The following is a 12,614-nucleotide window of genomic DNA, read 5'->3' as shown; positions in this document are numbered from 1 at the left end:
GACCCAACATGAGAGGGTAATTATAATTGCTCTTTGATGCTCTTTAGTAGACAGAAGAGTGGCAAACCTGAGCCTTCTCAGTGCCCCGCCTGCTAGCCCACAGAGAAAAGAAGGAAGGAAAATAGGAAGGAATGGAGAAAGGCACCAAGGGGTGGAAGGAAGGGAGAAAGGCACCGAGGGGTGGAAGGAAGGAAGTCCACAATCTGAATATAGGTTGATCATTTCATTTTACCTTTACGGAGTGCCAACAAATTGTCCAACATACTAACAACAGTTCAGGGCTTCCCAAAGATTGTTCTGTAAAGCACTGGTGAGCTCTGTGAGAGGCTATAATAAACCAAAGGGAGGGGTCTGCAATGAAATGTTTGAGACATGATGTCCAGCCTCCTTCATCTCAGAGATTCATAATGCGCATCTGCTTATTTATGGTTTTGAGAAATCCTGCAATAAAGGAAGCTGCTCTGCTTTATTTAACTGAGAGTTTCTCAAATTTATTCTGCCAGGAGACTTCTTTGCATATAACACCTACTAACCATTGCTCAGAACTCGAGGACTATGGAATACAATATGAAAATGCTCAGAGTAATATTTCTTTACTGATACTTATTTTGCTTACATTCTGGCAAAGATTTCCAAAAACAAACCAGCATTTTAAAAATTACTGCATAAACAAATTTTAATCCCCTAGAAGAATTCTACCATCCTAACAAATCAGCTGTTTAAAATTTTGCAGTCTTCACAGACATAGAAAACAAACTTACGGTTACCAAAGGGGAAGGGGGAATGAGATAAACTGGGAGTATGGGATTAACAGATACATTCTACTATATATGAAATCGATAAACAGCAAGGATTTACTGCATAGCACAGGGAACTATATTCAATATCTTATAATAAACTATAATGGAAAAGAATAAAAAACACATCTATGAAACAAATCAGTTTGCTGTACACCTGAAATGAACACAATATTGTACATCAACTATACTTCAATCAAAAATAAATAAAAACTTGCAGCCCTCCCCTCTACAACATCACTCTCAGTATTATTTCCTTTTTCTACATAAAAACTAAAAAGTACTGCCTTCCCATTGGCCATTCCACAAAGCCCAAGGCTTTTTTTTTTTTTTTAAATGAATTTGCATTTGGATATTTCTCCTTTTCTTTTTAATTCTCACCCTCTTCTATGAACAGGAAAAAGGTTTTAGGGGAGAAAGATGAATGGAAGATGCACCCCAGGCTTTGAAATTTGGGGATCACTTTGTTGAGATGTGGGCAAAATATAAAGAACAAAAAAATATGAAGAAAAAATCTGGCTTTCCATGGACTTAACCATGTCTGTTGCAATCTTATCCACTGTCACATCTCACCCCAGTTCATTTATTTCTGTTGAAAGCCTTCAGCTCTGATCAAAATCTCACAAACTGTATATTTGCTTTGATAGGCTTGAAGGAAAGAACCCCACACATATGACATCTCCGTATGTGATAACACATTGAGGTTATTGGACCTGTTCCCAGGAAGAGTTTATGCTTGTCTGTGTGATTGATTAGATGTAATTTTCTTTCTTAAACAGCTAAGTGTAATTAAGAGGTCTCTGATGATGATCTTAGGTGTAGCTCAGGTAGAGAATAAATCCTGTGAGTAAATCCTACCACCCTGCAAAGCTCACACATGAAAGATGGAGCAGAGAGGATGTTTCTCCAGGGCTCCCACTGTGCTAGGACGTCCCAAGGACGATGGAAATACACTCTACTGATGGCACTGCATGGGGTGGATTATCTTCTGCTTTGACTATCTCCAGGGCTCCTCCTAGAGCCTTCCTAAGTTTAGATAAAAGTTACACAAGGTTAACTTATGACCTGACTAAGGCAACACTTCAGCTAAAAATAGAGCTCCAGGACTTTAGGTTCGGGGTACAATGAAAACAGCAGATGAGCTCACGGGGGCTACAGTCAGAAAGCTGTGTTCACTTAGACCTGCAACCTCCTCCTGGACAGCTACCCCTGGGTGTCCAGTGGTCCAAGAAGCCCAAGCTCAACACAGCATGTTCCTGTTCTGGCCCTTGGTAAGTGGTACTCCCATTCCTCAAATTTACCTGACCAGAAACCTAGAAATCATCCCTGGAAACTCCCTCTCCCTTATCCAAAGGGCAAGATCACCAACTTCTGCTGCTTCTATTAGGTTGAACCATAAGAAATCACCACTATTTCATTTCCCCCTCCCCTTGCCAAATAGCAATCTCACATGGGTCAACCTGAAATGGAGCAGGACTCGATGGGGCCTTCTCAGGATAGACCTGCCCCACCCTCCAGCCCTGCCATGGCCTCCACCTGCCTGTTGTCTGTAGAAAAACTTTAGTCAAAGAATAAGTTTAGAAGGGAAACAATGCAAAAGCAAAAGAAAGCAGTCAAACAAGACCAAATAATAGTAGTTTAGTCATTAAACAAAGTCAAGGACCTTTAGTTCCTCCTCAAGGGCTATAGATAATACTCTGAGCCAGATCCTTTGAGCTGTCCTGTAGGTACAGAAACCCCCACCAGGTAGAAGTTAACTACACGATGACCAGACCGTAGCCACGACATAAGCTGCCACAATTCCGAGAACTGGCCTCATAGAAATGGGAACAAACTGACCCTGAAACTGAAGATTATCTGTACTTAAAACAATCAAGATGATGCTGACCAGACCACTGCATGACTAATGTGCAAGACGACTGTCAGAGCTGACTGTGCTGATCTGCATGTAGCTGCCCCTTCTGTCTATACACCCTGAAACTCCCCTTTAAAAGCCCATGCCCATTGATTGGTGCGGGGGGAGGCGGCGGTTGAGGGTGGAGCTGGTGGGAATTGATCTTTGGACAAGAGTTCCCCTCCTCCCTGCTTCCTTCGCTCCTGGATGCTTGTCTGCAGAATACAGCAAACTTTCCTTTCTACTCACATGTGCCTCTCTTTGTATTGGCTTTCAAATAGCAAGCAGCTGGACCTGTGTTTCGGTAACAAATCTGATACATAATGAATACTTAGTGAAGCCATGCCCCCCTCTCTGCATCCCCTCAGCAGTTTCCTCATCAAAGGGCTTCATCTTTCATCTGGACACCGACAACCCCCTCCTAAAGGTCTTTCTGCCCCCAGTCTTGTCTTCTTCTGCCCAGTCTTCCACAGATCTTTTCGCAGAAATGTCATCATGATGCTTTTCTCTTTAAAAACCTTCAAGAGATGCCTACAGCCTGGATAACAAAGCTTGCTCTCCTAAACAGAGCATACAAAGGCCTTCATGACCTGCCCCTCTTCCTTCTGCTTCAGGTCCCAGCGCTCCCAGACTAGGGCTGCCTTCTACTTAACTCTTCGCCAGTGCCTGAGCAGAAAATATTCTTTGGCTTGTTTTCTGGAATGCTCTCGCCTCTAAATCTCCAAACCCCTCTAACTCTTCCCCGTGTTTCCAAATCATCCCAGTTATGACCTGTTCCAGAAAGCCTTCACTACCCACTAAACACACACACATACATGTTCTAGCCTGGGTTAGGGTGCTGTCCCACAGGCTCATCTCATATCCACAGCAATATCATACCCAACACATACCTCCTTCCTTTACTGCATGATACATTTCTTGAATGCAAGCACTGTATCTTATTTCTCCGGGCATTCCCAGAGACTAGCACAGTGCCTAGTATGAAGTGTGTGCCTGATAAATGTTTGATGAAGCCATAAATGAATGAATGCATTACAGTGCTACAGAGAGAATTGGGAGGGGTTTGGAAAGAGCATGTATTTATTGAAAAAGTAAACTTTGGGTCAGTGCACTTCTCTGAAAGATCAACAACTGAAATAATTGGCCAAATTTTTCTGTAACAAATATTGATACACCATTCTCCAGTCAATGAAGGATTTCCAAGCACCGGACAATGAGTTACCTTACTTAAAGCCTTCATTTAATATACCTAATCTCAGGACAGCCAACGTTTGTCCCTTCTAGCTTATTTTAGTGAGACTTGATCTTCTAGGACTGGGGACTTGTAGAGTCAATTAGCCTAGTCCCACGATTCTTTATTCCAGTGATCTCTTAAAAGCCTTAAAAATTAATGCAACTCCTAATCACCTAATTTACCATCAAAGAGGGCTCTGGACATTGGAGAGAACAGAGCTGATTAAAAATTAAATTTTTCCAATCTCCTTATATAAACATTTATTTATAAAATCTGCCCCAGCATAAAATTTTTAGGGTCCACTTACAGAATAGGTTGGAAATAGAAAAGCCATTATGAAGGTTCAACTTTCTAATGCCCCTCTAACTGTAATCTCTCCTGACTCCAATCCATCTTCCACGCAGCTTGCAGATTTCCTGCCTGTGACATAGTCTTAGTCAATCACAGTCCTCCCCAAAACTCTCATGGCCCTATTGGCCACAAGATTCAGTCCAGAGTTTTTGACCCAGAACTTTGGGTTCCCTTTACCCTGATTCCAACCATTTCATCTAATATGCCTTAATTCAAACCATGCCCTTCAGCCAAACCATGCCCTTGGACCACTCTCACTAGCCATGAATGGCCCACGTGTTCTCCCCCTGGGTCTGTCTCCTGGTAGAATCCACCTGACCTCTCTAACAGAATCCTAGCTATTCTTCAGGAAAAACTTTAGGTCCCACCTCCTCCACAACACTTTCCACACCTTTCACTTCTCCCTTCTCTGAACTCCTGCAGCCCATGCTGACTGTTGGTGTTATTATCCATAACTTGCTTTGTACTATTTGTTAACTGCACTTGTGTCTTTGGTTCACCTCCTTAAGTAGAAGGAAACTCTGTGTCCCCTTCAAACAGCAACTCAGCACCTGTACTCGGTCGGTTCTCAATATATATCCACTAATGAGCTCTAACCATGTCAGGAACCTTAGTTTTCACGGCAGCTGCTCCTTCGTATCCTAAAGTAAGAATGAGCAGCGGAGCTCAAGCTTACCAACTATTACACCAGTCAGACCCTGCCACTGCCAGATTCCCCTTCAAGAGTAGGTGCTAATGCCTCCCATTTGCCCACTTCCCCGGCCAGTTCTGACTACAACTGGTGGGACTAGCGATCGGCTCACACCCTACAGCTGTCGGGTATCTCATTAGTCTGGACTCTCCAAGCTTCTACTTTCCATTGTTCCTAAAATGCTTTGCGGTCTCTATGATTTGGTTTTGCCCTGAATCCCAGCATTTTTTAGCTGCAGCCCTGCTCTCGACAGTTTAGCTTCCTAGGGTATAGACCTTGGACCCCACTGTCTAGTCTCCAGCTAAGGTCATGTGCGAAAAGAATGGATCACCCAGACCATGGTGCCCCAGCTACACCTGAAGTGCTACCATTGGCTTGCTGTGCCCACACCCACCAAACTGGATGGCTGAGACAGCAGTGCTGGCCCAGATGGCATGTGCCTGCTGGATACTATGATCTAGACAACTGGCCACACCTCCTCCCTACAGCCAGGTCATCCCTCCAGCATGCATCCAACCAGATCCAGCCAGATTCCCAGCTCTCCCTCTTGCCTCCCGGTCAAGCCCTTCAGTGCTATGACAACAGCTTCTCCAGGCAAAGCTCTTCAAGTTTCTCCTACAATTTGGAGAAGTGGGTAGGGGTATATAATAACCCACTAAACTGTCAGCTCCTCTCTCCAGACTGTAAGCTTTTTAAGGGCAGAGTCATTGTTTTATTTGTCACTATATTTTTTTTTTTTTGGTATTATGAGCATCTGACCATTAGGAGACACTCAAAGATACCTGCTGCATGAATAGATGGCTGAAGACAAACACTGCATGGCTCCTTCATCATCTTCCAAATTCCAGGCTGTTTTCCTAATTCATTTCTTTTTGAGATCTGAGTTCTAAACTGAGGAGGAAAAAACCCATCTCCTGAAGCCACTGATTTACTTCTCGGTAAGTCTCCCTAGACGTTTGTGCCTGGTAGTGATGACAAAGGCTCTCCACCGCAGGAGACAGTCTTCAGAGTGACTCTTTTGAAAATACTTCTTGTTGTCTTCAGCTGAAGGACACCACAGGCCCAGAAGGCACTATTATCACGACTTTAATCTCCACTAATATGAGGTTCTAAGTTTTTTCAGGAATTGCAAGAGTGTTATTAGAAGATTCTACTTGAAACCACACATATTTACTAAATATCTGATAGGAAGCAGTGAAGCGAATTTCCAGGCAGGAGACCAATGACTCCCACAAGAGAGCTCCTAATCTGATGACCAAGGACAAGCACAGGAGCCCTCAGAGGCTGGGCAAGAAGAACGTGAGCGAATGGCGGTTGATTCCTGAGACTGAGAAGGAGTCACACTCACCGGCACAGTAGCCCACGAGGTTGAGGAACTGCTCCTCCTGACAGCTGGTCCTGCAGCTCCCGCCGGCCAGAGTGCCGTGAGGGTGACAGGAGATGCAGTCAGATCCCGACGGGCCGTGGCACTGCCTGCAGGTTGGGTAGCATTCTGGGGGGCAAAATGAGAACCAAGATTAGAATTAGCAGCTCAGCATGTAAATACATGAAGTGTTTCATGGACTCCACAAATTACTTTAAGAGCAGACTTCAAACACTCATCAACTTTTAAAGACTCCTGAGTGAGCCCGACATAGCCTTAGGCCTGACTGCAGGACGGCCTCTCTGATGTTAGTGAAAACACGGTCCGGGAACAGAACACAGAAGCTAGAAGCATCAGAATTAGAGGAACCGACTGCAAGGCCTGACCATCCCCATCTATGCAAGTAAGGAAGTTCACATCAAAGTCACAGAGCAGAAGAGCACTTGGTAGGGCTCTCCCTATAAAATACTGTGATTCCAAGAGCGGGACAGGGAGAGGGGGGAGATGCTTTGCTTCTAAGAAATTCCTGGCAGGCCCAGGGGGAACCGGACACAGCAGAGGAAATGGAAACTTCTCGCTAGAGTCAGATGCCAGCAGGGCTCCCCCTGAGGCCACAACTTGGATGCTGGTTTTAGCAGCGACACTTAATTAAAATACAAAGAACCGAAAAAGCCCTCCTTCTGGAGGTTATCAGGAGCTGTGTTTGAAATTCAATTCCTTAGACAACACTGCATCCAAGCTATGTTTTCCCCCAGAAAAACGACCAAATTACTCAGAGGTCCTACACTGAAATGAGCCGTGAGTCACAGTGGGGGCAGGTGAGAAAGACAAGGGTGGACGGCAGAGAGGAACGGGAGGCTATGGCTGCAGCTACACTTGTGCCGCCGGGCAGGAGGCAGAGGCAGGAGCAGGGAAGGAGATTTAAGGATTTCTCTGCCAAGGATGACGAGGTCTAAGCATGTCTGATTCCAAGAGGAAGGGAAGGGAGGGACCAGAGCTGGGTAGAGCTTGCTGGCAAGAACTGATGACAAAGAATTCCCTTCTGGCACAGAGCTGGTGGGAAGGAAAGGCAGGATTTCGAGTAAAGTCAACTGCTTCTCACTTCTGCTGGCGGGAGGCCAAGAGAAGATAAGGCGTTATATTAAAAAAAAAAAAAAAAGCGAGCAAGAAAGTGAACTGATTAGAAGGCTAGCATGAACTCCTCCTACATTCCTGAGGCTCTTAACTTTGCAAACGCCTGTCCAAAAGATACTGGAATCCTCGGGATGGTCCCACCGCCCAGTGCTTTCCTCCCTGCCAGAATATTTCCAGTGACCTTGGCGCCCTGCCGCTTGAGGTACCACCCATCTGCTGGCTTCACGCAGGTAGAGGCATGGACAGAGGAGCGTCAGAGCTTACTCAGACTTTTCTCCCTGAAACAGTTTTCCATACACAAAAACCAACTGGGGGAGGGTGAGAGCACATACGACAGAGCCCTGTTTTCGAGGACAACCCCAGTGACAGAGAAACCAGGAATGCTCCCCACTGAGCTTGAGTGAGTGTTTCAAGTAAAGCAACCCATGAGGGGCCTACAGAGATTAAAAGGCCACTTGGAAGAAGAAAATTCCAGGAAAAATATAATATTGCTATTCCATTGCCCAAATTTGTGTTCACGTTAAATTCCCTCTTTGGAGTTTGAGGCTAGATGAACCTAACAAGTCTTCATTCATTTCAAAAATAGTTTCTACATTTATGACATGTTTTCCAACTCCAGAAATACATGTCAAACCATTTCTTAACAATGGGCTTCTTCCTATAAGCTGGCCTCAACAGTCTGTTTTTAGAAACAAAACCGTGATCATGATAGACTGTGTTTTGTCTTTTCCTTTTTTTCTGTAGATATGAGAAAACACAGTGCCACAATGATGTGCTCAAATTTTAGTCTTTTGTCAATTCCAATAAAACCCTGTACTAATCTGAACTAGTAATTTCTAGAATCTCTGTCACTGAACTACAAAGGTGCTCTTAAAAACATATTGGACTGACATGTCAAGGAAAGGAAGAAATACCTCTCTCTCCTTTTGCCCTATTGGGCTGTACCCAGGGGAAGTGGGGCTGAGAATGGCAGAGGCCACGCCAGATGCCTGATCCTTCACAAATACACTAGACCCTGTAGTAGCTCAGCTGCGTGACGATCACCGTCAAATCCGCCCCGCGCTGTACACGTAGTTCAAGCCGATTCTAACTTTTCACTTCATACATACTGCCCTATCGGAAGAACAGAATTTCACTTGCTCCCTCACTCTGTCCCTTTACTTCTACAAGTTCAAGACAAGGATTTACAGCCCAGCCCTAGACCCCTGGTATGACAGGGTTTCTAATTACGGAGGCTGGCTGCATAATGAAGACAAAACATGGGCACAGGGCATGTGCGCTGGCGTGTTACACACTCACCTGTACAAATGCCTTCCTGGTTAAAGTATCCATCTGGGCACTGGGGGAGGCACTGCCCATCCAACAGCACATGGGAAGACCTGCAGGCCGTGCAGTTATGGGAGCTCTTCCCTACACACCCCAAACAGGATTGGTGGCACTCTGGAAGAAAGAGAAAGCAGAGGGCACAATCAGGAAAGCCACCATTCAACAACTGCAGTAGCTCCATCTCTCCCGTGGACACTCCCGCATGGGCGTAAGTTCTGCACATTTGCTCAGTTTTCCCAAGGCCAGGGCACACATCTCACATACTTCTCCCTCAAGGACATGTCCTACACAGCAGGCGTCTGCAGAACCCAGATTAAGTAAGGCATAAATGCTGCAAAACAAAAATAATCCTTTGCAGAATCATCCATTTCTTTCTTCCCATGTTCCCATTCTCGGAGAATGTCAAATAAAGAACAGGAAGCCATAAAACAGGTCTCTTTCCCTCAAGAGAGCCCCCCCCACCCTCACGGTTGATGCGCTGCTGATCAGGCTGCTCAGGTTAAAGAGAAAGGTGATAGAAGCCCTATTTATTGATTCCACAAAGGTTTATATGGTGCCCACTCTCTGATGGAGACCGGACATACACAGGTGAGAACTGTCGAACATTTTGAGCTTCTCAAATTAGCTGCATCCACAGACACACAAGCAAGAGTAACAAACTACCTTTCCAATGGCAACTGTCTCCTGATCTGTTGGCTTCACCACACTTGAATAATCATAACACCTACCATTTGAAATAGCCAGTCATTCACCTCCATTCATTCATTCCTTCATTTGTTACTGAGCCTCAGGTAGGTCTAGGTGCTGGGGAAACAACCATGAGCAAGACAATGACCTGGTTCGTACCCATGTGGATGACCCCATGCATTTCAGGCCACCTTCTGTCCAATGCACAAGCTCCACTGACCACAGAGGCACCACTCTCAGCCTCCTCTTCCCTTCCTCTGACCCTTCCATCAAATACCCAGAGGACTTAGAGACCAGCAGCTTAGAAGAACCAGATGGGATTTTCCATCACTGAGGTCTCCATTTCCACCAACCCTCCACAGAAACATAAATTTCAACCTGGGATTTATGTGGGGCTGACATAAGCTAGGATGTCCTGCTCCAGCAGTACTGGTTGTTGAAGTACTGGTTAAACTCCTGGTATACAGCTGGTGTCTGACTGCTGTCCTAAACTCTCTGGTGCTCCCTGCAGCCCTGGCTGCACCCTAGTACCCTGCCTCATCCATAACCCAGCACCTAAAGGTTTAACACCTGTACCAGGAAGCCTCCAGGACCCTGCTCCTGAGCTAAGGCCAGTACCCACTTGGATCGGGCCTCACTGTAGTACACCCTACCTTACTGGTTGCTGAATATTTTGATCATCATCCCAGGATACGCCGTAGAGCTCTATATCTGTTTCACAATACTTATTCCTCTATGAAAAACAGAATCAGAGCTCCAAGTTCTAAAATAATTCCCCCTCCTTTCCTTTTTTTTTTTTTTTTTTTTAGATTGCCTTGTTAACAGCTCTGTTCGCACAAGTCACAGGAATTTTTTCCCAAGTATTTTCAGAATCACTGAGAAAACACTTCCTCTCTTTAAGAAACAAAATAGAATAGGTGAACAAATATTATTATAAAAGAAGGGTACACATTATCTCATTATTTAAAGCAAGTTTAACACAAAATGAAACAGCATGTACTAGAAAGTCAGGTGGCAATATTTCAAAAAACAGCTAAATTATATTGTCAACACAGGGCTTTCCAGCATGATTTGGGGAAGCAACATACTTCTACATACTTCAATATATTTATGATAATACCAATATGTTCCTATTAGACTTTACAAGACTGTTAAAATCCCTAGCTCTTCCTGTTACACCTCCCTGATAAATAGGAAATCAAACCGTAGCACTGTGGAATTGAAAGCCGGGAGAAGATGAATAAATGCATTATGGGCACACAACTTACTTTATTTCATTCCATTTGGTCACAGAATCGATGTGATAACCTGACTCAGTGTGAATAAAGGTTATTATTGAATTACAGAAAACAAGAAAGCAATGAGGACAAATGAGTTGAAAGGTTGTTTGGCCAAGAATTCCAGGAGAAAGTCCCTTTGCCACCCACTAGATTTTAGAAATGAGCCTCACTGAACATCTCCATGGCAGATTTCAGAATGGCCTTCATTGGAAATGTGTAAAAACCAAGTAGATAATGAGCTGGCTAGGGGCCGTGTGGCACAGAGGAAAAGGATATGTTGGGTGGCCATCCTCTCTAAGCACTTTTTTCTCTGTAATTCTCTATGTCTGTAACTACAGGCATCTGCATCTTTAAAACACACACATGAAACTTCCAATTCTGTGCTGATTTGTCTACACTATTTCAGTGACTTTTATGAGGGTCTGTCATTCTATGGAAGCTGATTTCACAGCAGAAGTTCTGGTTTGAAGTCTAAGATCCTTCAAGGAAGACTAACTCCATTACAGGGCATATATGGAAGAGATATGAAATAAAAAGTCCTATGAATAATTTCTCCACGTAATACTATGTTTTTAGAGAGTGGTTTTCCAGTTGATGGCTGAGTATATTTCTGAAAAAGCATAACTGAGCTGCTTAAGCACTAAAAGTGCCAGCACTAAAAGTGTCCTTAGATGGTTGTGAATTCCAGTCAACCTGACTCCAGTAAAAATTGTACCTAAAACAATTAAAACAGATCATTTTTTTGTTCATTCTATTTTCTATTTAAATTTCAGGTGATGAACACTACTACTTCTTTTTTCTTTTTAATAACACAAAAAGTGGGCCAGCATCCCTATCTCCATATCATGTAAAAATTCCTGGCTTTTCATGTCAAAACAATTTTTGAGGTAGACGTCTCCTGAATTACGATGTAAACATCAAAATCCTCTAGGATATGCAGTAGGGATAGTGTGATAAAGGATGAGCACTGAAATGAATGAAATTAAATAAAATCACTCCCCTCCTTTTGCTCACCCTTCTTTTCCTTCTTTTCTTTTCTCTCTCTCTTCTCTTTTCTTTTCTTTTCTTTTCTTTTCTTTTCTTTTCTCCTCTCTCTCTCTCTCTCCCGGCCCTCTCCCTCTCCCCCTTCTCTTTCTCTTTTTTTAATGAAAATGATTTAATTTACCTCCCCACCTGCTACTAGATTGGGAAGCCTTTAAGAGTAAAAAATCTCATCTTCTCCATCTCTGTGATTCCCACAGTATCTGTCATAGTCCCTGTCCCTGGCATGTCACATGTTCCCAATAAATGAGTTTCTGCTAACTGAATGGGTGGGGGGGCAGGTAGGAGGGTCAGTGGGTGGGTGGGTGGGTGGGTGGAAACACTGACAGCACACTTCTAGGTCTCCTTTCTCTTTGATCATTTCTTTTCAGCCCTTCTCTGTTCACGTCATGAATGGAGGAGCTTCCCCAAATTGTACCCTCTGCTCTTGCTCTTCTCACGCTTGAGCAAACTTAGTCATAGCATTAATGATGACCTCCATGCAGGTGAGTCTACAGCTCTGACTTTTACCCTGAATTCTAATCACACAAACCTAACCGCCTTGGGGATATCTCTACTTGGTGTTTCGTTGGTATCTCATATTCCTAATTCTGCCAATACCACCATTATCCACTCCCAAGCTCAGCTCCTGCCTACTTACTGTAAATTATGACATCACATTCCTTCCGTCCAAACTGTACTCAATGTCCACCCCCAACCTCGCATCCTACCGCCAACCTGGTCCTTCTTTTGTAGTCCCTGGCTCACCTGTTACCTCACCATTCACCAAGTCACTCATGGCAAAAACCCTAGACTTCCACTTTTCCATCACCACAA

The 12,614-nt window shown here is 44.1% G+C and overlaps 1 protein-coding gene across 4 annotated transcripts in view; it reads right to left on the bottom strand.

Moving 5' to 3' along the window:
* Positions 1-12,614, bottom strand: part of FRAS1 (Fraser extracellular matrix complex subunit 1) — a 409,376-nt gene that overhangs the window by 164,653 nt on the left and 232,109 nt on the right. For all 4 annotated transcript variants that reach the window (XR_012500267.1, XR_012500261.1, XM_074345854.1 and 1 more), the window contains exons 19-20: positions 8,764-8,904; positions 6,316-6,459 (exon numbers count right to left, since the gene is read on the bottom strand). Coding sequence is in view for 2 of the 4 variants with exons in the window: in XM_074345854.1 (XP_074201955.1) it covers positions 6,316-6,459; positions 8,764-8,904 (285 nt within the window). In the remaining 2 variants the exon portion in view is untranslated. The remainder of the gene's footprint in view (positions 1-6,315; positions 6,460-8,763; positions 8,905-12,614) is intronic.

This window comes from Camelus bactrianus, chromosome 2, assembly GCF_048773025.1.
Source record: "Camelus bactrianus isolate YW-2024 breed Bactrian camel chromosome 2, ASM4877302v1, whole genome shotgun sequence".
Classification (NCBI taxonomy): domain Eukaryota; kingdom Metazoa; phylum Chordata; class Mammalia; order Artiodactyla; family Camelidae; genus Camelus; species Camelus bactrianus.
This window is presented reverse-complemented; position numbering and strand designations above follow the sequence as displayed.